The following is a 25,072-nucleotide window of genomic DNA, read 5'->3' as shown; positions in this document are numbered from 1 at the left end:
ACGGTACATCTATAGAGGTTTTCAAGTGTTTTAGGTGACAAACCAGATCTCTTCAAACTCCTAATGAAATATAGCCACTGTCTTGCCTTCGTTATAGCCGCATTGATATGTTGGGACCAGGTTAGATCCTCAGAGATCTTGACACCCAGAAACTTGAAATTGCATACTCCACTTCTGATCCCTCTGAGGATTGGTTTGTGTTCCCTTGTCTTACCCTTCCTGAAGTCTACAATTAGCTCTTTCATGTTACTGACGTTGAGTGCAAGGTTATTGCTGCGACACCACTCAACTAGCTGGTATATCTCACTCCTGTATGCCCTCTCGTCTCCATCTGAGATTCTACCCACAATGGTTGTATCATCTGCAAATTTGTAAATGGCATTTGAGCTATACAGAGTCATGGGTATAGAGAGAGTAGAGCAGTGAGTTAAGCACACACCCCTGAGGTGTGCCAGTGCTGATAGTCAGCAAGGAGGAGATATTATTACCAATCCGCACAGATTGTGATCTTCTGGTTTGGAAGCTGAGGATCCAATTGCAGAGAAAGGTACAAAGGCCCAGGTTCTGTAGATTATCGATCAAGACTGTAGGAATTATGGTGTTAAACACTGAGCTATAGTCAACAAACAGCATCTTGATGTGAGTGTTTGTATTGTATTGTATTGACCAGGTGCTGTAGACCTATTGTGGTGATAGGCAAATTGCAGTGTGTCCAGGTCCTTGCTGAGGCAGGAGCCTTTATTAGGTCAGTTTTATTAATATCGTTTAAGTGTTAGCCATGTTTTAGTCAGTACTACTGTTGCTTCTTGAGTCAGAGGTTGAGAGTTTGTCCCATCACTTGAGCAGCGGGCAAGGTTGATACTCAATGTAACATTGAAGGAACGGTATGCCTTTGGAAGTGCAACCTTTTGGAGGAGGCAGAGGAGTTCTCCCTTACCCCCTGACCAATGTTCATGCATTAACCAACCCCACATAATTAACAACAGCATTTTATACATTGGGTCTTTGAATTTTTTTTTGTGAAATAGTGGTGTTTGGGATGGAGAGGGTGGTTTCCCCTCTTGTGCTAACATTGAGTACCTTGTGGTTATTACAGAAGACCTTAAACAAATGCATCAACTTCTGTGATCATAATTTGCAGCAAAGATGGCCACCATAATAAATAATACCTCCACATTCAAAGTCATCCATTCGTTTCTGCTTTTGTTTTTAACTAAAGCAGTTTTCTTACTGCAGCGTCACCATCACCACACCTCCACATTATTCACAAACAATTTAATCAGTAATCCAGACACCATTTCTTTGTTCTAAAAGCTGTTTTCTTAAAAGTAAAACTTACGTAATGCAAAGTTTTAGCAATAACCTAGTCTTCATATGTTTTTTTTAAAAAACGTTGTTAAATTAAAATGGAAATATTCAACCCCAATATGTATTAAAGCATTTCAAAATTGCTTCACAGGCTCTGACGTATTCTGAGGTCTTGCATTGGTGATACTTAAATCCAAGATGATACTCTTCCATGTTTATTTCCCGTATTTCATAGACATAGAAGGAGGCTATCTGGTCCAACTCTGAGCAATCCTGTTCCCCCACTTATAACCCTGTGATACATTCTCTCTTGTAGAATTCTTTATATTTAGGAGGTTGCATCTGGTATGAGTTGGGATGAGGGCTACTGCGCAGGATTGAAGTAAGCTGCAGAAAGCTGTAAAATTATTCAGTTCCATCATGGGTACTAGCCTCCGTAGTATCTAGGACATCTTCAATGAGTGGTTCCTCAAAAAGGCAGCATCCATCACCCAGGACATGCTCCCTTCTCGTTGCTGCCATCATGAAGGAGGTACAGAAGACTGAAGGCACACTGTGATTCGGTTCTTTTCCATATTATCATGTATTGCTGCAAAGTTAACAAATTACACAACATATTCCGGTGATATTAAACCTGCCTCTGTTCTATTGTTGAGGATAATGTTTTTTTTTTAAATTGAAGCTAACTTTCAGTCTTTTATTCTTTTCCAGATAAAGAGGGAATTGGACACAGAGAAATCGGGGATCCGTTTTATACCCTTTCAGGAGCTTAAGCCATGCCTACCAGATGCACAGGTTCTGCAGCCTTCGGAAGGTTCTCCATGCCCTCAGAATGAAGATCCTGTCAAAGGATTGTCGCAGCATCTTCAGCAGGCCAAGTTCACGGAATCAGAAAGTCCAGAGATGAGTGGCACAGCCAGTGAAGCCAGCTCTGGTGAGGAAGTTGATGGTTGTTCGAGGACTGATGCATCTGGCAGGCATAAACCCCTCCCAGCTGCCAATGGGAGTGGGCACCTGCCAATAGGCTGTAACAGCAAGGCTCTGCCTAAGGGAACAGCAGTGCGATTTCTTGGCTTTCAGCTGGGAGAAGGGACAGCGACACTGGCAGCTCAGCAGATCACTGTGTCACTGAACTGCAGCAGGTATGACGAGCGATAGTGGTGTGAAAGTGCATTGGGGCAGTCAGCCGTCAAGGCACACAATTGTGAATCAGAAGACCCTTCGGCTCATTGTGTAAGGCTAACCAAATGCATCTTTTCGCAAAGCCCGATAAAACAATCTTCCAGTAAGGTAATTCATTTGAGGTCACAGCAACTTAGTAAGAAAAATCCCCTCATCTCCTCACTGACTCTTCTTGCCAATTATTATTAAAAAAAAATAATATATTTGTGTGTGGGGGGGTGGGGCACGGTAGTGTAGCTGTTAGCGTAATGCTATTTCAGCGCCAGCATCCCGAGTTCAATTCTGCCACTGTGTAAGGAGTTTGTACATTCTCCCCGCAACTCTGTGGTCTTCCTCCAGGTGCTCCAGTTTCCACCCACATTCCAAAGATATTCAGGTTAGTAGATAACTTGGTCCCATGGGTGTAATTGGACAGTGCAGGCTCTTTGGACCAGAAGGACCTGTTACCATTTAAAAAAATATATATATTTTCTGATCAGTGGTGGATGCAGTTCCTATTCACTTAGCAAAATTCTTTCTAATTTTGAATATTTAAATCTTTTCATCCTCTCTGCTGTAAGGAGTACAATCCCAGTTTCTTCATACTATCCACACAATTAAAATCTCTATTACACTTCCTTGAATATTTCTGCTAGAAATTCTTCAGTGTTGCTCAGAATTTCAGGCAATGCTGCAGATACCCAAGGCAGTGATGTTATTGTGAAAATATTAGCATAGCTATTCTCTCTATTAATAAAGCCAAGGATCCGGTATCTATTTCTAACATGTGCATATAATTAGAGATAGATGTATAGGACTGTGCAAAAATCTTATACACATATAGTTGCAAGAAAGTTTGGGAACCCTTTGCAATTATCTGGTTTTCTGCATTAATTACTGTACTCAAAATGTGGTTTGATCTTCATCTAAGTTACAATAATAGACAAGCACAATCTGCCTAAACTAATAACACACAAACAATTATACTTCTTGTCAATACTGAGTACACCATTTAAACAATCACAGTCCAGAGTCAAAAATGTATGTGAACCTCAGGGGTAATGCCTTCTGAAAAAGCTATTTGGAATCAGGTGTTCCAATCAATGAGATGAGATTGGACGTGTGGGTTGTAGAGGGTTGTAGGTTGCCCTGTAAAAAAGACACATAAAGTCAAGTTACTGACAGAGCCTGCTCTTCTCAAAAGAGGTCTGTTTATGTGCATCTTGTCTTGATCAAAACATCTTTCGGAGGATCTTAGAAGAATAATTGCAGAGATGTGTGAAGCTGGATAAAGCTACAAAAGCACTTCTAAAGCCTGAGTGTTCATCAGTCACTCATAAGAGAAATTGTCTCCAGATGGAGGAAATTCAGTATTGTTGTTACTCGCCCTAGGAGTGGGTGTCCTGCAAAGATCACACCAAGAACACAACGTGCAATGCTGAAGGAGGTGAAAGAACCCAAGGGTAACAGCAAAAAACTTGCAGAAATCTCTAGAACTTGCTGAAGTCTCTGTTCATGTGTACACTATAAGAAAAACACTGAACAAGAATGGTGTTCTTGGAAGGGCACCACGAAGGAAACTACTGCTCTCCAAAAGAAAACATTGCTACATGTCTCAAGTTTTCAGAAGACCACTTGGATGTTCCACAACGCTTCTGGGACAATATTCTGTGGACAGATGAGACAGAAGTTGAACTTTTTGGCAGAAATGCACACCGCTATGTTTGGAAGGGAAAGGGACTTAGATGAAGGTCAGAACATGTTTTATGAGTAATTAGTGCAGAAAGCCTGGTAATTGCAAAGGGTTCACAAACTTTTTCTTGCAGCTGTAGCTAGGGTGCCTAAGACTTTTGCATAGTACTGTATTCGTCAATGTGGAGTGGAGAGTGAGTTTGTAAATTTGACAGAGGTAAAGGATGTTAGGAATGACAAGGCAGGAAGGGTGTGGGACAGGTGGTAGAGGAGGAGTGCCAGGGGCAAGGGGTGATACAGAGCAGACACACCCAGCCCTGAGACACCAGGCAAGGTCATTTGATTCCAAATATACAGTTTATTGATCATTACATGATGTCTCTCTGGTGCCTCCTCCTACTCCCTCCCATCTCACTTTCCCTTTTACCAACCATGATTCCCCTCTTCCTGTCCCCTTCCCACTCTTAGTCCACAATAGAGACCCATATCAGAATCAGGTTTATCATCACCCAGATCATGAAATATGTTTGTTTTGCAGTAGCAGTACAGCACAATAGATAAAATTACTACAAAACAATGCAAATGTCTTTGGCACCCTAGCTATACATATATGTGCCTAAGATTTTTGCACAGTACTATGCTAATTTTATCTAGTAATTACTGTAGTGATTTTGCACAGCAATTTGTAGCTATTGAAATATTTTTGAAACATTCAAACTGTTATGGATGAAATTACTGTACTATAGTATTAAAAGTTCACAAAAGTTTAAAAAAATAAAAAGAATATAAATAATCATTTGTAACATTCGGATAAGTACGTGGATAGCAGTGTTTTAGAAGGATATGGGCTAGCAGACGGCGCCAGCTTAGATGGATGCCTTAATCAGCATGGACCAGTTGGGCAGAAGAGCTGGTTTCTGTGCTCTGTCTAGATTTTATTTGTGTAATTTAAAAATGCATGCTTCCTTTAATAGCTGATGCTTAGAATATACGGTAACAAGGAGGTTGCACTAGAACTGTATAGGACACTAGTTGGGCCACAGCTTGAATGTATGCGGTTCTAGTCACCATATTACAGGAGAGTGTGCAGCCCATATCCATGAGACTGTTACTAGGATTGGAAAACTTAGCTACAAGGAAAGGTTGTATAGGCCATTTTTCTCCCTGTTGGACAGAGGAGGCTGAGGGGAGAACTACTAAAGGCTGAGATAATGTTTGCAAAAAATTTAAATTGGAGAAGGGTTGAAGAGCAGACAGGGAAAGGATTTTTCACTAAAGGAGCTCGTGCCTAAAGGGGTGGTAGAAGCAAAAATCCTCTCCACATTTTTTTTTGTGGACTTGAAGAGCACTGGCCTTCAGGGCTAAGTGGTTGGTGCAGGCAGCTGATATAGGGTCACCATCATCATTATGTGATGTGTCGTATGATGTAGGCAATCACGGTCTTTCCGTGACCATGATTGCTGTTGGTAAATTTTTCTGCAGAAGTGGTTTGCCATTGCCTTCTGGGCAGTGCCTTTACAAGGTGGGTGACCCCAGCCATTATTAATACTCTTTGGTGGTTGTTTGTCTGGTGTCAGTGGTCTCATAGACAGGATTTGTGATGTGCACCAGCTGCTCATACGCCCTTCCACCTCCTGCTCCCATGGCTTCATGTGGCCCTGATCGGGGGGCTAAGCAGGTTCTACATCTTACCCAAGGGTGGCCTACAGGCTAGCAGAGAGAAGGAACGCACTTCCTTTGATAGAGACAAGCCACCCTGCCACCTAGATATAGGTTATTTTAGCAGCATGGACACGATAGGTCAAATGATTTCCTTCCTCCTTCCATGACATACATTTTCTTTGATTCAAGCCCATTCTGTACTTCAGCAAGATCACAACTGATCTTCTACCTTAACTTGCTCTCCTGAATTATCCCTTAATTCATTACATCTCTTTAACTCCAAAAATCTTTTACTCAGCCTTGAATACACTAGAGGACAGTGAATCCCAAGGTCTCTGTGTGGAAAATTCTGATGATTTGCCTGAGTTTGAAATCACTGGGCCATTATTCTAATATCACGATTCCTAGTTCTGGTACCCCAGCATGGTAACATTGTCCCAGCAACTAGTATATTAAACTCCATAAGTTTTTTATGTTACAGTAAGTTTTACTTTTTTAAACTTGAAGGAACATTGAAATATGCATCTCTCACAGTTCAAATCCTTTTCCAAGAAAATGCTCTAAGTCAAGTACATATATTCTCCATTTGCCAAGAAGGACCCCAGGCATAGGTCAAGACTGTTCTCAAGAATGCCTCTGCGATTTAAATCAAAATAATGCGGGTGATTCTTGGCAGATGAGGCAGAATATTGTGGAGTGCAGAATAGAGGCATGTTACTGATGTATGACTCCTTAATATATGCCATCACTTCTATAACCTCATTACCAAACACACTTGAGGAAAATACCTTTGTCATTGCTGGGTCTACATCCTGGACATCCCTTCCCAACTGCACCTTAACTAGGACTGCAGCAATTCAAAGAGACATCTCAATGTTACCTTCTCATAGGCAATTAAGGGATGTGCAATAAATGCTGGCTTTAGCTGTGAGATATTGTTTAAAAATATTGATTTCTGAATTATTTGCTACACATTGCCTTTCAGTGATATCAACACTTTAAGCAGGTGTTTCATAATATGTGGTGGGCCAAGCAGGAGAAAAGATTGTTTTGCAGAGAGAGAAGTTGCCATAATTCAAATATTTCACAGTCAGATAAAGAAAAAAGAAACATTTGTCTTTTCTGATTTTCCTACCAAATTTGGTAACTTCATATTTCTTCCATATCCCCCACCCCCTCACCAGACTGCATGCATAGTTTTTCATTCTCCTCACTACTTGTTTTCCAGCTAAATTTACATCTTTTTTGGGTGAAAGAAAATAGAACGTTATGTTTGTCCTTTTAGTTGCCATTGATAAAAGTTACAAATAACTGAAACCAATCACACGTCCTTGTGTGCCATACTGGGTTGGGGGGGTGGGGGGAATCTCTACTTCTGCTCTATGTTCTGTCAACCATCTGGGCTAACAGTCCCAAGCCCATCAGTTTTAATTTAATGACCTCATATATAACACTTTATTGAATGCTTTCTGCAAGTCCAGTTCTACTACTTCCACTGTTTCCCCCCTTATATAAAGATTTTTTAAAACTCAATAGATTTGCCCAATGCTATTTTTCACAAATCCATGCTGCAACGTGGATTTTAATAGGGCCCTGTTACCACACACCAAAAGATGGATTCCAGCACTTAATGCAGAACTCTTCAAGCTAAAGAAGCAACCTGCTGGATAATCAGCGCATTTGGATTTGAGATTGGTGTAAAATTATCATGGAATGTCAGTGACCGTTCTCTGTCTAGGGTTGCCCCCGAGTATTTCCGGCATTTTCTGTTTTAATTTTGCACTTCAGGCTACAGTGTTTGCTTTTCAGTTACCATTGTGATTAATGTTTTAAATTACTACTGGATGAGTTTCCTTGTCTTTCTTGATGGCACACTCCTCTCTGTTCTCTTATGATTTGGGATGCAATCTTAACACCATGAGACATTGGAGCAGAATTAGGCCATTTGGCCCATTGCATCTTCTCCGTCCTTCCATCATGTCAGATTTATTATCCCTCTCAACCCCATTCTGCTGTCCTCTCCCTGTAACGTTTGATACCCTTACTAATCAAGAACCTATTAACTTCTGCTTTAAATATACCCAATAACTTGGCCTCCACAGCTGTCTATGGCAAAGAATTCCACAGATTCACCTCTCTCTGACAAAAGAAATCAGAATCAGGTTTATTATCACCAGCATGTGACGTGAAATTTGTTAGCTTAGCAGCAGTGGTTCAATAAAATACATAATCTAGCAGAGAGCAGAAAGAAAATAAATAAAACATAATAATAAATAAACAAGTAAATCAATTACAGATATTGAATAGATTTTTTTAAAATGTGCAAAAACAGAAATACTGTACATTAAAAAAAGTGAGGTAGTGTCCGAAGCTTCAGTGTTTATTTAGGAATTGGATGGCAGAGAGGAAGAAGCTGTTCCTGAATCGCTCAGTGTGTGCCTTCAGGCTTCTGTACCTCCTGCCTGATGGTAACAGTAAGAAAAGGGCATGCCCTGGGTGCTGGAGGTCCTTAATAATGGAGGCTGCCTTTCTGAGACACTGCTCCCTAAAGAGTCTTGGGTACTTTGTAGGCTAGTGCCTAAGATGGAGCTAACTAGATTTACAACCTTCTGCAGCTTCTTTTGGTCCTGTGCAGTAGACCCTCCATACCAGACAATGATGCAGCCTGTCAGAATGCTCTCTACGGTACAACTATAGAAGTTTTTGAGTGTATTTGTTGACATGCCAAATCTCTTCAAACTCCTAATAAAGTATAGCCGCTGTCTTGTTTTCTTTATGACTACATCGATATGTTGGGACCAGGTTAGATCCTCAGAGATCTTGACACCGAGGAACTTGAAGCTGCTCACTCTCTCCACTTCTGATCCCTCTATGAGAATTGGTATGTGTTCCTTCATCTTACCCTTCCTGAAGTCCACAGTCAGCTCTTTCATCTTACTGACGTTGAGTGCCAGGTTGTTGCTGCGACACCATTCCACTAGTTGGCATATCTCACTCCTGTACACCACCACCTGAGATCCTACCAACAATGGTTGTATCATCAGCAAATTTGTAGATGGTATTTGAGCTATGCCTAGTCACACAGTCGTGTGTATATAGAGAGTACAGCAGTGGGCTAAGCACACAACCCCTGAGGTGTGCTAGTGTTGATTGTCAGCGAGGACGAAGATCCAATTGCAGAGGGAGGTATAGAGACCCAGATTCTGCAACTTCTCAATCAGGATTGTGGGAATGATGGTATTAAATGCTGTGCTACAGTCGATGAACAGCATCCTGACATAGGTGTTTGTGTTGTCTAGGTGGTCTAAAGCCATGTGGAGAGCCATTGAGATTGCGTCTGCCATTGACCTATTGTGGCAATAGGCATATTGCAATGGATCCAAGTCCTTGCTGAGGCAGGAGTTCAGTCTAGTCATAACCAACCTCTCAAAGCATTTCATCACTGTCGCTGTGAGTGCTACCAGGCGATAGTCATTAAGGCGGCCCACATTATTCTTCTTAGGCACTGGTATAATTGTTGCCTTTTCGAAGCAAGTGGGAACTTCTGCCCATAGCAGTGAGAGGTTGAAAATGTCCTTCAACACTCCCGTTAGTTGGTTGGCATCCAAATCTCCATTCTAAATGCTTATTCTTCTATTCTGAGGCTGCGCCCCCGGTCCTAGACTCTTCCACTATTGGAAACATCTTCTCAGCGTTTGCTCTATTTAGACCTTTCAATATTCGATGGATTTCAGTGACATCTCCCCTCATTCTTCTAGGCTGAGAGGCATCAAACATGTCTCATATATTAACCTTTTCACTCCTGGAACTATTCTTGCGAAACTCCTCTGGACTCCCTCCAATACCAGCATATTCTTTGTTAAGTGGGGCCTAAAAACTGCTCACAATACCCTGTGTGTGTGATCTGACCGAAGCCTTATAAAGTCTCAGCACTACATCCTTGCTTTTATGTTCTGATCTCCTTGAAATTAATGCTACCATTGCATTTACCACTGACTCAACCTGTAAATTAACTTTTAGGGAATCCAGCATGAAGACTCCCAAACCCCTTTGGATCCCTGATTTCTGAATTTTCTCCCCATTCAGAAGTAGGCTGCTGAAGATTTGTAACATGCTTGGTGTCAGGTTGCATTACTTACCATTTTTAATCTTGTAATTGAGTCAAAACCAAACTGGCCGAAAAGATTCAGCAGGATTTTAGCATTTAGTATTCCTAATGAGTATCTCCTTTAGAATTGACCATTGTCCAATTTCTTTTCAAAGGTGCAAAATAACTGCAGATCTGACTGTGTCCCAAAATCACCCTTCTTCTGCAAGCTGTGAGAAGTGTAACAATGACATCAGTGTGGCATTCCAACCCGGTGTACTGCATGAGAATTCGAATGTCTTGGGTTACCTGGACCTGAATGGAAGTGTCCCTGTAGACTTGATCTTACAGGACAGTCACTTTACTGTGGGCTGTCTAAACTGCTCCAAAGAGGGCTCTCTGCAAGTGAGTAAAACAGGAGGCATTTTAAGTATCTGACCTGTTGAGATTCTAGTAGCTTTTTTGTCCCTCTGGCATAAAAGATTAGTTGAGATAAATCTTGTAATGTATATGTGTCATACTTACTGCCTGTTATGCCGTTGGCGTTTAGGGCAGCAATGAAGATCTTCCATCTCTAGTGGTGTTCAGGGATTCCTTCATCAAGTCAGTAGCTTCCACTTTTCTCAGTTTTCTCTACTGTCTGTCATGCAAGTCCCAGTTGGAGACTCAGGAATACCGTCACACTCAGATGTAAAAGGATTCTTCATTGCTGTTTCCATAACAGTTTTATTTTGTCACTCAGGGTTGTTAGCCCTGAGCTGAATCTGGTGGACCACTCTTAGTCAAGCCTCTATCCTTTGACCTGTTTGGCATGGGTGACTCTACTAAGAGCCAAAGCATAAAGCACTGACTCCAGCCAACGTAGTTCACTAGGTCATCGAGGCATGCAAGCTTTCAGCCCCCTACCGCAAGATTGTGGTCCTCTTGGAGAATATGTGTCATTGGACGGACAATATTACATTTGGCATCCTAGTAACTGGAGAATCCAAAAGGTTTTAAGCATCTAGGTGATTTTGTACATGTAATGTTAGTTCGTCAATAGAGAGATTGTTTCTGACTTCAGATTACAACAACTGGATCAGAGGATTCTAGGAAAAGGGTTTCCTCCATATTTCTCATTCTGTGCATCTCTGGATTTTTCTGTGTTTGTTTTCCAACTTTGACACTTTTACTTGGAAGGTTGCATTAAATTGTATGAGATAGCAAGCCGAAGAAAATGAAGGAGCTTCTGAAATGCATGGGGTTGATGATGCCACTCCATGCCCTAGCTCAAGGAAATGGCAAATGCAATTTTAAAATCTGCAACGGAATTTGAGAGACAACATTTCTGGCATATTTTTTCCCTTTTAATAAGTTCAATTATTGAGTTTTAAATTATAAGCAGTATTTGTATATAAGAGTATTGAGTCCCTTATAGAAATTGCTAACTGAGTGACTGCAGTTCGTAAACTTTCTCTTTTTATCCAGGATCTGTCCTATGGCCGGTACAAGGAGCTAAACTGTTTGCACTGTCATGGCAAACTTGGCGTTTTGGTGGAGGCAACACAGTTTTACCAGATGAACGTTCAATCACAGGATGAAATCGGTGAGGATGCCTAAATATACCTGCTTCCAGTGGCAAAAGGCTGCAGAGCTGGGAATAGTCATAGTCGTAGTCATAGTCATAGTCATACTTTATTGACCCTGGGGGAAATTGGTTTTCGTTACAGTTGCACCATAAGTAATTAAATAGTAATAAAACCATAAATAGTTAAATAGTAATATGTAAATTATGCCAGGAATTAAGTCCAGGACTAGCCTATTGGCTCAGGGTGTCTGACCCTCCAAGGGAGGAGTTGTAAAGTTTGATGGCCACAGGCAGGAATGACTTCCTATGTCGCTCTGTGTTGCATCTCGGTGGAATGAGTCTCTGGCTGAATGTACTCCTGTGCCCACCCAGTACATTATGTAGTGGATGGGAGACATTGTCCAAGATGGCATGCAACTTGCACAGCATCCTCTTTTCAGACACCACCGTCAGAGAGTCCAGTTCCATCCCCACAACATCACTGACCTTACGAATGAGTTTGTTGATTCTGTTGGTGTCTGCTACCCTCAGCCTGCTGCCCCAGCACACAACAGCAAACATGATGGCACTGGCCACCACAGACTCGTAGAACATCCTCAGCATCGTCCAGCAGATGTTAAAGGACCTCAGTCTCCTCAGGAAGTGGAGACGGCTCTGACCCTTCTTGTAGACAGCCTCAGTGTTCTTTGACCAGTCCAGTTTATTGTCAATTCGTATTCCCAGGTATTTGTAATCCTCCACCATGTCCACACTGACCCTTTGGATGGAAACAGGGGTCACCGGTACCTTAGCTCTCCTCAGGCCTACCACCAGCTCCTTAGTCTTTTTCACATTAAGCTGCAGATAATTCTGCTCACACCATGTGACAACGTTTCCTACCGTAGCCCTGTACTCAACCTCATCTCCCTTGCTGATGCATCCCACTATGGCAGAGTCGTCCAAAAACTTCTGAAGATGACAAGACTCTGTGCAGTAGTTGAAGTCCGAGGTGTGAATGGTGAAGAGAAAGGGAGACAAGACAGTCTCCTGTGGAGCCCCACTGTTGCTGATCACTCTGTCGGACACACAGTGTTGCAAGCACACGTACTGTGGTCTGAATGAGGAGAACTGATACAAAAACAACATTTGGTACATAGGTCTGGAATTACAGAGCGTGGAATCTGTGTTATCCATGCCTCCTTTAATGATTTTTTCCATCCTCCTGCCCTTACTTATCCAAATGTATCAGTAGACCACAAAATCCCATTTTTCTTCATTCCCTTAGAGAAACCCTTTCCCCAAAGGTGCAATTAACAGGTTCCAAATTCTTACCACAGCCTTCAGAAACTGAATTTCTTTTGAAATCTGTTTGTGGTTTACTAGTGAATACCTTGTCTTGACGCTGTCTGGGTTTGGTCTGCTGCCTCCCTCCCCCACTCCTTATTCGATTAAAATCTTTCATAACCTATTCTGAGTCACTCCTTGGCCTTCTAACTACACAAGAACAAACCAGCTGAGATTGTTTTCTGATGGGTTTTGACAATTTCACCTTTAAACCAAAGAAATTTTAGACTAATTAGCCATCTACATGTATTAGCTGTGATCTGATATGCGGAATGTACATCTGTTTAATAAGACAAATAAGAACTAAATGAGAGTTTCCTTATTACTAGACACTGAAGAAGTCCGGGCACAGTCCTAGTTGGGGAGAAGAGTTCTTCCCTGGACCATTTCCTCCTTTTTATTGTAGTTTGTATGCTTGACTATATGTGTCTCATACTTCAACCATCCAGTGACCAATTATTTGTTTTTATCTGTTGCTGAAGGTAATAAAAATTCAGTTCATCGGCATCAGAAGAGGCAGCCTCAAGTACCTACCATTCAGCTTGGTAAACCGCTGCCTGAGTTTGGCACTTGCAGCCATTACAAGAAAAGTTGTCGTTGGCTCAGGTAAGGGCATGCATTAAATTCAGGTTTTGACACTGAAAATTGTTTCTCAGTCTCTAACCCAGCCATGGCTTACTTTTAGCAGATGGAGTAGGGTGGTGAAATGGGAAAGAATCTGCATTAGTAAGAAAAGTATTGGTTAAATAATGATTTTCTATGACACTATTAGCTGTTGGAGAGGTCTGTTGTGTCCTCAAGAAGAAGGAGGCAACAGATACGGACCTTGGCGGGATTAGTTTAATTTGGCATCATAGTTGGTGCGGACATGGACAGAGGGCCTGTTCCTGTGCTGTATATTTTTTATTTAGATGTTCAGAAACATAAACAGTTAGCATGCAGTGCTAGTAAAGAAGGCAGATGAAATATCTGCCTTTATTGCACTGAGGACACAGTATAGAAATAAGAATGTCTTGCTGCGGCTATATAGTATGTGGAACAACATTGCAGTGCTTAATATTGTTTGAGTCTACTAATTTGCAGAAGATGTGCTTGCATGTGCGGAGATTTCTTGACCTAAGAAATAATTTAGGGAGACAGTACTGTGTAGAATGGATCTGCGTTTTCTGGAATTTAGTAGAATGAGAAATTATATGAAGTTCTGATGACAGATACTGTGAGGATGTTTACCCTCAGGAGGAGTATAGAGCTAGAAGACTTGTATAAGATGAGGAGGAAGTTCTTTTGAAGTTCCATACCCTAGAGAGTTGCAAAAATTACATTATTAGGTGGAATTGAGACAGAGATAAAAGTTTTTGGGCTGTAGGGGAATTGAAGGTTATGGGGGAAATCTCACAGGAAACTGAAGTTGAGGCTGAAGTTAAGATTGTTCATAACATTCAAAGATGGAACTGTCTCACTTAAATATGTGGTCTACTCCTACTCCAATTTTGTGTTTTGTAAACCTTAATTCAAGATTTTGATGCCCCTAGGCTTGATTCCTGGCTGTTGTCCTTGCTTTATCTTTCATAAAGTTGAAGTCATCCAAAGCTCTGTATCCTAATTTGCTGCACCCTTAACTCTCATTGTTTCTGTATTTGCTGACCCAGGTAAGCAATATTCTTCAGCTTTTAATCTCCTAAACTCTGGAATTCCTGCCATAAACCATCCTACACTCTACTTTTCTTGAACACCAACCTAAAGCCAAACTTTTTATTGCCTATTCGAATACCTGCTCTGGTGTGTAACAATACTTCTGGAGACACCATGGGATGTCTTATCATATTAAAGCTGCTTTCTCTGCCCTTACTTTTCAGTTGTTCCACCTCCCAAGCTTTTATTAATATTACTTTATCTTTACATTCCTTCCACACACCCTATCATGACTGAAGAATGATAAGCAATCCTGGACATCAACATCAGATGGATGAGTTGGTCCTGGGGAAGGTTCATCAAAATGATGCTTTAAATAGGTTTCATATCAATTTGGTTTGCGTATCCTTAGTGTGTAAAAAAAATAATGGGGCAAGTAAGATATTTAAGGTGAATTTAAAGACTGATGGGGTAGAAAGAGGGAAACTGTTTTCCATTGATATGGGAGACCAGTATAACGTCTTGTTGAGCACAACGATGCCAGCAATCACAACTTCACTCAAACAATGCAGGAGCATGGAACTCCACTAAAATACTACCAAAAACTGGGGGGTCAGTTGGCAATTCTGAAATTTTGGGAGGGTAGAGAAGTTATTAGGTTTAGGAGATGATTTGTGATCTATTTCTCTGTGAGGGCTGTATGCTCCAATTCTTGTATCTGACCGGACAGTATTCAACACTCATCTATAAATAATTGCTGTCTGTGGTTTTAGTGGTATTTTTCCTGATGAATCTCTGCAGTTAACCATATCACAGTTACTGAGGTGGACAAAAAAGGTTCTGCAGATGCTGCAAATCCAGAGTAACATACATAAAATGCTGGAGGAACTCAGCAGGTCAGGCAGCTTCTACAGAGTGGAATAAATAGACAATGTTTTGGGCTGAGACCCTTCAGGCCCTGATAAAGGGTCTTGGTTCGAAATGTTGACTGCCTGTTCCTCTCCATAGATGCTAATTGACCTGATTCCCTCCAGCATTTTGTAGGTGTTACCATGTTACTAAGATACTGTTTGTAGGGAAAAATCATTTTATCCAACACACAAATAAGCATAGTAAGTATATCAAAAGCAAGAGGCCCTCTGTTGGTCAGGGGCGACCATGGATGTTGCCTCTTGGTTGACTACATTATCGCCATCAGTTGATACACAAGCCTGGCCGGTACGATATGGAGAGCAGCTGTTGCCCATGCAACAGGCTCCCCCTCTTTACGCAGCTGATGAATCCAAAGGACTGCTAGAAACTGGTACAGAAGCAAGAGGTCAGCTAAGGGAAGAGTAGCCCCGATAGGGAACAAAGAGATCATCTACATGTAGAGCCGGTGATATGGATTCTTCTCATCGGTATTCACCAGCGAGGCTTGAGAATTAAGGAACAGATATGCTGTTTTTCTGGAACATGTCTGTATCAGGAAGGCGGAAGTGTTAGAAATATTGGCACACATTAGGGTGGATAAATCCCCAGGAACTGGTGGAACCTCTTCCAGGGTGGGAGGGAGGAACGGGGCTTGTTTTGCTGCTGTTGTTTAGTTACTGGTGTTCTGCTGAGCGTTATGAACAGACTGTGTTGACACCAGAATATGTGGTGGCACTTGTGGGCTACTCCCAGCGTATTCTTGGGCTCTGATGGCTGTTAACACAAACAGCCCATTTCATTTGTATAATAAATAAAATGAATCTAAAAAGTGCTAAGGGGAGCACCAGAGTTGGATTCTGGCATCTTTTTGCATCTTTGTTAACCATGGATGAAGTACCACAAGACTGGAGAATAGCTGCAGTACTGTGTAGAGGTCTTATGTATGTGTGTGTGTGTATATATACACACACACACACACACACACAAATATAGATGTATATATGTGTGTATATATATGTGTGTGTGTGCGCGCATGCGCACCAGGGGTGGAGGTGGCATGGGTGCAGACACACCCAGCTCCGAGATACCAGGCAAGGTCACTTTATTCCAAACAAACTAGTCTACTGATCATGACAGAATGTCTATCTCATTCTTCATGGTCCATCCTCTCTCCCTTCCCCCTTTCTCAACCATGATTCCCCTCTCCCTGCCCCCTTCCATTTCTCAGTTCCCAATAGAGACCCATATTAGAATCAGGTTTATCAACACTCACATATGTCAAGAAACTTGTTTTGTTTTGTGTCAGCAGTACAGTGCAATACATACAAATTACAACAATGTTCCAGGCACCCTAGCTATGCATATGTGCCTAAGACTTTTGCACAGTGCTGTGTGTACTTTGATAATAAATGTACTTTGAATGTTATGGTTTATTTCTTGAGCTTTACAATGTCATGGGTACATGCTTGAGATCCCCGGTCTCTGAGTTGTTGTGTTGAGTACTTAATCTGAAGGTTGTATCTTTTTTTTCTTTTCAAATCTTTTTATTGTTATATCCAGAAAAAATAACATGAGTACATCGAAGTAACAACACTTACAATGCCTCAAAAAAAAATTATCTTAAAGATTGAAAAAAAATTTTGTGATAACAAAAAAAAACCTACTAAGCAGAAAAGTGAGAAAAAAAAAGAACCCATTAGGTGTACAACCCCGGAGCCATGCGTCATACAAAAAGCTTCTAAAAATAAACATCAAACCGCCAGCAAGAAAAGAAAATATACTAAAAAAATTTACAATTAGATCATGGAAAAATTATATCAATTAACTCAAATGATAATAACGAGCAAATGAGCCCCATCTTTTCTCAAAATCAAAAGGTTGTATCAATGTCACATGGATTTTCTATTGTGACTGAGTAATTCTGTTGGTGGTTTCACAGAATTGTGTTGCCAAGTACTTGCAGTGCAGTTTTAAGCCAAATTATAAATGTAAATCTAGCCTGATTTTTTTTTTCTGTTAGCACAAAACGTTTGTGTCGTGTTGGCTATTAACTTGCCTACTTTACCCCCTCCTTTTCTTAGAGCCTTCGTTTGACTGGAATCAGACGTTTGGCTGATTGTCGCCCGTGCAGTGAGTTGGAGCAAGGTCCTTTCGGCTGCAGCACTTGGGCTCGCGTCAGTTGCTAGGATTACAGCCCACTTTCCCTGCTGTAAGGGAGTGATTTGGAGGATCTGCATTCCCTTCCCGATGGGCACAAACCCACCCAAAGTGGAGGCCGTTATTTAATGTTGTTGTGTTAAACTTCCCCCTCTTCCAGAGAGGGAATTCACGCAGGCAAAATTTCAATATTTCTGTGGTGTTTTATATATGTCTGCTCTTGCATTGTTATAAGCCTTGTTCCTTTTTGGTGGATTCTTTCAGGTTTCAGTGTTGTGGGAAAGCTTACCCATGTGACTTGTGTCATGATGACGACCAGGACCACGTAATGGAGATGGCCACTCGAATGATCTGTGGATTCTGTGCAAAGGAGCAGGTGAGCCCAGCTGTGTCAAAGTAACTTTGGATGATCTGAAACTCAAAACAACAAGTACCATGTAATGATGTATTAGTCACAGCAAAGCTATCCCAGGTGAGGACTGGGAAAGGAAGGGACAAGTGTAACCTGCCGATGGTTGGGGAACTAAAACCTAGTGTATGAGAATTTTAAAAATTCTCCCATGGGATGCCAATAATGAAAGAAAGCTCAGCATTTATTGTCCATCACTAATTGGCTTGTGAGAGAGAATGGGAGAGGGAAATTGTTGGGATTGCTCAGAGAATTCCCCGGATGAGTTGGGCTGAATGGTGTCCTGCTTCTTCTATGAAGGTATGAAAAAGAATCTGAATATGTGGTGGTAGTGATGAGCCACTGTAGCAAGTGTGTGAAGGAATACCCATATGTTTCGGGAGATGTGTGATGAAGAAGGCAATATGTTTCCAGGCCTGTTGGTGGGGTGTGACTTAATAGAGAAGATTGTAAGGGATGGGTTCCAGACAGCTCGTAACCATGATCCTTACAGGCATTTAGTGCTGTGTTTTTTCTTTGCAGACTACAACAGATGGTAGTGCTGAGGACACTACCAGCCGTGGTCATGTGGGTTACCACCTGATTAAGTGATGTAATGGGTGCACATTAAAGGAATATCTGATGTTGCTTAGTTAGTGCTGTTTTTAACTAACAAACCAGAGGGCTGTGGTTCAAGTTCCAATTCAGGAACCTGAGGACCAAAACCTTGAATTACTGCAAGAGTACTTGATTGTCGGAGCTGCTATTTTACTGGTGTGAGATGAGCCTGAGGCCCTCCCTGTTCCCAAAAAAAAAAAATCCCCGGTACTGTTTTGAAGAGTGGGGGCTTTCCCTGGTAACCTGTCCCTTCGATCTTTGATGTTTGTTTTTGTGCAATTTGGCTGCTGCCCTTTCTTGATACTGCAAGGATATGCAGGAAAGTTTATAATGTGCTTTGAGGCATGTATTCAAAATGCAGGTCTTTTTCTGCCCCGTGGAGGCGTAAGTGGAAATGGGTCACTATGTTTTGTACCTTGCATGTCAGCTTGTGATAGAACATAGAGATATGCAGCACAGGAACAGGCCCTTTGGCTCACAGTGTCATACCAAACTAATTAAAGGTCTACTAAGCTAGTTCTTTCTGTCTGCACATCAATATCCTTCCATTCTCTGCATATTTACATATCTATCATAGAGCCTCTGAAACACCTCTACCATATTCGCCACCACTACCACCCCTGGCAGTGCACTCTTAGCACTCAGCACTCTCTCAGTTTAAAAAAAAAACAGGAGTCCTGCGTGACTCCTTTAAAATTGGCCCCTTCACCTTAAATGCATGCCCTCCAGTATTGAGACATTTCAGCCCTGATACTGGCTGTCTATGTGATAATATCTCAACTAGGATTATGATCCAGTGAGACTAGTTTGCGAGCAGGGTTGAGTTTCAGTCTGGAAGGTGGCAGGGCTGTTTTGTCTCTGACTCACAAAGTGTATGTGTTTGCAGCCGTACAGCAACGGGAAACCCTGTGCTGCCTGTGGAGCTATGATGACAAAGGGATCCCACAGCAGCCACTGGGAAGGGGGCCGAGGCTGCCGGAACCAAGTGCGGATGAGTCGGTAAGTTACCAGTGACCTCAGCGTCCCCGAAATGCGGAGTCAATAGGAAGACTGGGGAGTCGGGATTTGTTCATTTATCAGAATAATTTTCTCAGGCCCTGCACTGGAATCCAAAATTACTTCACCTTGTTAGCGAACTTTCAGCTTTTATTTTACTTTATACACACTTGTCACCTGTTTCAATGGAAAAGGTGTAATGTTTTTTAAATCTCTGAATCCCAGTGCCTCTCACTTCCTAGCTTCATGGCTGTACCTTCGTGTGTTTACCCCTTGTCTGTAAGGCAAATCAACAAAGAGTATCAGGTATTGGGAGAGGCTGCACCTACATTAAATATGTTTATAACTTCAGAGGCAATCCCCCAGGATCAAAGATGATTTGCAGTCACTGCTGTTCTATCAGTTTGAGTGGCGGATGAGAGGTGTGGGAGCTGCAGACCTTTCCACATATAGGCAAAGAGGTAGTTGATGGGTCCAATGCGTAGATAGTTTGTGAGGTGGTGCATTCCTTCTACTGCCATATAAATGCCCAAATGCGATATTAGCATTCATTTCGAAATATAAAACCAGAGATATAATGCTAAGGCTTTATATTGCGTTGACTCAGACCATACTTGAAGCATTGTGAACAGTTTTGAGCCCCGTATCTAAGAAAGGATGTGCTGGCACTGGAGAGGGTCCAAAGGAGGTTCACAAGAATAATCCCAGGAATGAAAGGGTTAACATATAAGCATTTGGCTCTGGGCCTGTACTCATTGGCGTTTAGAAGAATGAGAAGTGGATTTAATTGAAGCCCATCGAATATTGAAAGGCCTGGATAGAGTGGACGTGGAGAGGATGTTTCTTATAGTGGGGGAGTCTACCAGAGAGTATGGCCTCAGAATAGAGGCATGTCCCTTTAGAACAGAGATGAGGAGGAGTTTCTTTGGCCAAAGGGTGGTGAGTCTATGGAACTCGTTGCCACTGGTGGCTGTGGAGGCCAAGCCATTGGGTATATTTAAAACAGAGGATAATGGTTCCTCATTAGTAAGGGTGTCAAAGGTTACAGGGAGAAGGCAGGATCATGGTATGGTGTTGAGAGGTTAAGAACTTTTGCCATAATGTGATGGTGGAGTAGATTCAATAGGCCAAGTAGCCTATTTCTGCTCCTATGTCTTATGGTCTTATAATTGTACCTACCTCCACCACTCACCAGCAAGGAGTGAGGAAGCATGTCTTTATTTGGTGCTTTATTCATGCCCTCAAGGGTGAGAGAAGCTGGAGTTCCAAGAGGATTGATTTTGAATGTATGGATCTCACAGCTGGATCTGACTTGCCTATGCCACCTTTTGCTCTTTGTGTTTCTTTTACAGCAAAGACAAACAGAAATACTCAAACAGTGTGAAGACCGTGTCCCGCCGCTCCCAGCAGCAGCACCGGAAGTGAGCAGAGTGGCCCTGCTTGGGATCCCTGACTGGGGAACGGTGGCCTTAGTAATGACTCTGTGAGTGGGTTTGGTGTGTGCGTGCTTTTCTTTTTCCCTGTTGTTTCTTTCTACCTCCTGTGAGGTGATGAAAGGATAAATGTTTTCAAATTTCAAGGATCTCGGGGAGAGGGGGTGAAAGAGTCCATTGAGGAATGGGACGCCGTTTACTGTATGACGCCATCCATGCCTTGGTCGTGCACGTGGGTTTGACGCATCTGATGACTGCCCTACGTTATTTACAGTGTATGAGAGGTGCAAGTTGGCGAAAGTCATTGTGCCCTGCTGGCAATCCACTCCAACTCTTCTGAGCCAGTCATCCAGTACCGGTTTGTCCTGTCACGTGGAAGTTCTGGGTGTGTTTGTACCAGTAGACACAGCAGCTAATGAAACCGGAACTGTGTAGTATGCAAAACGTCCACCAAGTTACCCGTATCGCATACAGTTTGAGTGAAGTGCTGCTCCTGCTGACAGCATTAGCCGAGTCTTTTCCTTTCTTCGCTGGAACACATGCCACAGAGCAGATCGTGCTGCTGCAGTTGTGTAGGAAGGATCAACAAAAGCTGTAACGTGATGCAGGGAAACTCTGAGAATTGATGGTGCTCTAACTCAGCCCAGCCTCCTGATCTGTGGCACCAGGAGCCTGCACGCAAGTACAATTGGAAGTTGAGTTCTTATTTGGCTTTGAATGTTAAAGGTTATCACTGTGTTGATTTACATTTAATTTGGTAATTTTATAAAATGCAGTCAAATCTTATTCTATGCAACACGTTGCCACGTCGACAATAAACAAGGAAATGGTTGTTGCCCTGTAAGTGAGATGGAAGAATGAACTAAAAAACCTCTTTTGGTGAACAACAGGCATCCACGTGGGTAGTAGTTTGTAAAATGCATGAGCATTACTGCTTCCACATTCTCCATCCCCGTCTCCTACTGATTCTGAATAAATGCTGTGCTAAAGAAAACCACCGGGTAGGATTCTCCACTGTCACTCCCATCTAATAACATGTATTTGTCCCTGAGCCCTGTGATTCATTCTGTGGTCTTGACTCTACTTGTGGAGCGTAGGACAAAAGCGTACTCCATTCCCTCACTTGATTCTGCTTTGTTGTTTGCTCTGCGAATGACTGATCAGACCCCCCAACCCCATCCACCAAAAAACTTTTCTAACAAAAATTTCTAAGTCTCTGAAGATCAAGAAACAGCTGAAAATCAAAAGTAAAAATGGAAAATGCAGGTCAGCCTGCGTCCGTGGAGAGAGAGATAGATAACATTTTAAAGTCCAAGGTCCTCTTTCAAAGAAGGAAGGTGAGAATACAAGTGGCGGGAAGGGATGGATACATTGTACATCAGGGGTGCTAGAACGAAGAGCTGTAACTCTTGTCAATCTCTATTCTTAACCCTCCCTTTCTCTATGCAAATAAGGCTATAGTGAATTGAAAAGGCACTTGGAATATTTGGTTAAAGAGAGTAGCAGAGTAGAGTGTCACCTTTGTGCGTTCCTGCAGATAGCAGGTACCCCTCCACTGGAATGGAAGAGTTAAAACACAGGCTCCCATGCTTGTGTGGGATCTATCTCCAAGCCTCCCAGGTTTGAGTACCCCACTGTTGCCCAGTTGGACAATGCCGGTTTCCACTGTATAAGTAATGGAGCTTCCCAGTACACCACTTCGTGTTTGCAGAGCAAAGTGAATTGAATTGCTGGAATGATAATAAATGTTTGCAGCCCAACCTGCAGAAAACCAGTGTTGGATTGTGGCCCTTCCGTCCCTGGCAGTCATATTTGCTCTGTCCTTCAGGAACTGGGAGCTATGGGCCTTCAGAAGCTTGGGTGTTGAGCATTTTGGATGGTGTAGGTCTAATTACTTGCATCCTGGCTCTTCACTCCCCATCTCACCACCAAATTTTATATGATGTCTGTGACTTCTGCATGTGTGCAAGCCATCCTTCATGCCCTCTTACCCCACCTTGTACCTCATTCAGATTGGCATCTCTCAGGGGCAAGCCTGGGAAGAGAACTGCCTGGCAAAACTCTTAGCCGACAGCCCATGTCTCCACAGAGGACTGTTGGCAGCAAGGAGTTTGACTGTCTCTCTGACTGCAGCTTGAGTTTCTAAGCTCAGTTGTATATTCTTATAATTGCCTGGAGTGAACTGAAGATACAGTACAATTTTCTTCGACTTGTTCATTGACTCTCACAGTGGTGCACAGGAACAGCATCCTGCTTCCAGAAACCTTGTCCATAGCTCAGTGTCTCCTATGCTCCTGATTACAAAGAAAACAAAGGTAACATATCTAGGCAGCAGCAGTGATGAAACTTGACATTTCAGGTCTGGGGACAAATAAACCTAATGAAAGATCATCAGTTTAAAACAACAGCTCTCGTTTCTCTCTCCACGTAGCTTCCCAACCTGCTGAGTATTTCTAATATTTTTTTTTAATTTTGGATTTCTGGTGTTAGACAGTTTTTATTTATTCTAGCATTTCTCCTCTTGCTCTTCCTGCGTTACTTTGTGTGGTTGTGCTCTTTGACCTGCTGACTATTTACTCCTGCTCCTCTTAACTCAACTGGTTCACAAGAGGAAAGTACAAAAATGAAACTTTGTAAGATTAAATCTGAATCTGATATTTAGCTAAGCACTGGATGCTGGTGCCAGTCTGAACATGATGCTTATGGAACTAAAACCCTCAGCTATGACCCATGGTAAGTAATGAAATGGCCCTCCTTTGTTTTGGAGTATAACTCCTCAAGGCCCTAATTGTCATGAGTTTTTTTTCCCCATGTCATGAAATGACAGATGTCACTTTCGTAACAAGAGTGTCTTTGGGTTTTGTTCCCCATCACCTCCACCAGCTATTACCACCTCCCTTCAGCAACTGTTCAGTGTAAAGGCGTGACTGTAGAGCACAGTTTCCCTGTGCTCTCATGACCTGACTGCAAAGAAGACCAAGACCATTCACTGGGCAGCCATGCAGTCAGGTCCGTCCATGGTCACATCAGCCTGTTAACGAGATACATCCGGTAGTTTGACCAAACCTGCTGTAGGGAGGAGTCTTGTCTGCCAACAGCATGGGTCAGGAGCACAGGCACTATAAGTACATTATCCATGGTAGCGTTCCATATTTCCAATTTGTACTACCAGTTACTGAGTCTTCTCTTTGCCTGGGTGAGCTTTGTAAACCCCTATTATCATTTGGTAAACTTCTAGTGATGCAGAGAGACATGCGGTAGTCAAATACAGCATTTTCTGGGAATAATAAACTTTAACCTGGTCATAGTTCTGAATTTTGGTGCAAAATTATAACTCTGAAATGGTTAATATGATGAACTGACAAAATATTTTAAAAATAAGAAGTACACATTTGCATGTATGTAGAGTTGACAGTATTTTAAAATAAACTTTAGTTTTGTCAGTTTTGAGATGTTTGTTATGGCGTAGTTGGAGTAAAAGTGTTTTATTTTGCTTATAATTTCATAGGCCTTTGTTAATTAATGAAGGTAGTTCACAAAATCACTGTGTGTGAAGTCATGAATGAACGCCTGATAGCTGTACCAGTGGCATCATCTGATAAAAGCACCAGAATCAGGAGAAATTGCAGATAAACATATTTCGTGTTAACATTTACTTAACTAGTTGTAACCAGAATGGAGAGCACTCTCTATTAACCTTCTGTTTTTCTTAACCTTTTCTGTAATAAATGCATCAACAGGTAATTACAATACTTATTCATAGTGCGCTGTAAGTATTGTGATTATGTTTCATCTAATGTTGTCACCCATTGTTATTCATCTGGATGGGCCATTGCTCATGCATGCCTCATGACTGAAGTATGGGCCAGCATTGACTAAAGACTATGGCCCAATGAAGATCAGTTATGGAACCTAACCCATGCTTTGTAGCTACCATCTGACTGCTTTGGGTACAATGTACAGTATGCTAGTGTTCTGCAGTTCTGTGTACTCTGAACTGCTGCTGCTTACCATAAGGTCTAGGAGCAGAATTGGGCTATTCAGCCCACCATTCAAACATGGCTAATATTTCTTTCAACCCCATTCTCCCACCTTCTCTCCATAACCCCTAACCCCCTTTATCAATCAAGAACCCC

General features: G+C 42.0%; 1 protein-coding gene across 5 annotated transcripts in view; it reads left to right on the top strand.

Annotated features, from left to right (window-relative positions):
* Positions 1 to 24,680, top strand: part of LOC140211991 (uncharacterized) — a 40,110-nt gene extending 15,430 nt beyond the window's left edge. For all 5 annotated transcript variants that reach the window (XM_072282319.1, XM_072282322.1, XM_072282320.1 and 2 more), the window contains exons 6-12: positions 2,020 to 2,450; positions 10,087 to 10,315; positions 11,378 to 11,495; positions 13,283 to 13,406; positions 17,766 to 17,877; positions 19,394 to 19,506; positions 20,856 to 24,680. In XM_072282319.1, the coding sequence (XP_072138420.1) occupies positions 2,020 to 2,450; positions 10,087 to 10,315; positions 11,378 to 11,495; positions 13,283 to 13,406; positions 17,766 to 17,877; positions 19,394 to 19,506; positions 20,856 to 20,928 (1,200 nt within the window). In that variant the 3' untranslated portion in view covers positions 20,929 to 24,680. The remainder of the gene's footprint in view (positions 1 to 2,019; positions 2,451 to 10,086; positions 10,316 to 11,377; positions 11,496 to 13,282; positions 13,407 to 17,765; positions 17,878 to 19,393; positions 19,507 to 20,855) is intronic.
* The last annotated feature ends 392 nt before the right edge of the window (positions 24,681 to 25,072 follow it).

This window comes from Mobula birostris, chromosome 18 (assembly GCF_030028105.1).
Source record: "Mobula birostris isolate sMobBir1 chromosome 18, sMobBir1.hap1, whole genome shotgun sequence".
NCBI classification, from domain to species: domain Eukaryota; kingdom Metazoa; phylum Chordata; class Chondrichthyes; order Myliobatiformes; family Myliobatidae; genus Mobula; species Mobula birostris.
Note: the sequence above shows the minus strand (reverse complement) of the source record. Positions and strands in the feature narration are given on the sequence as shown.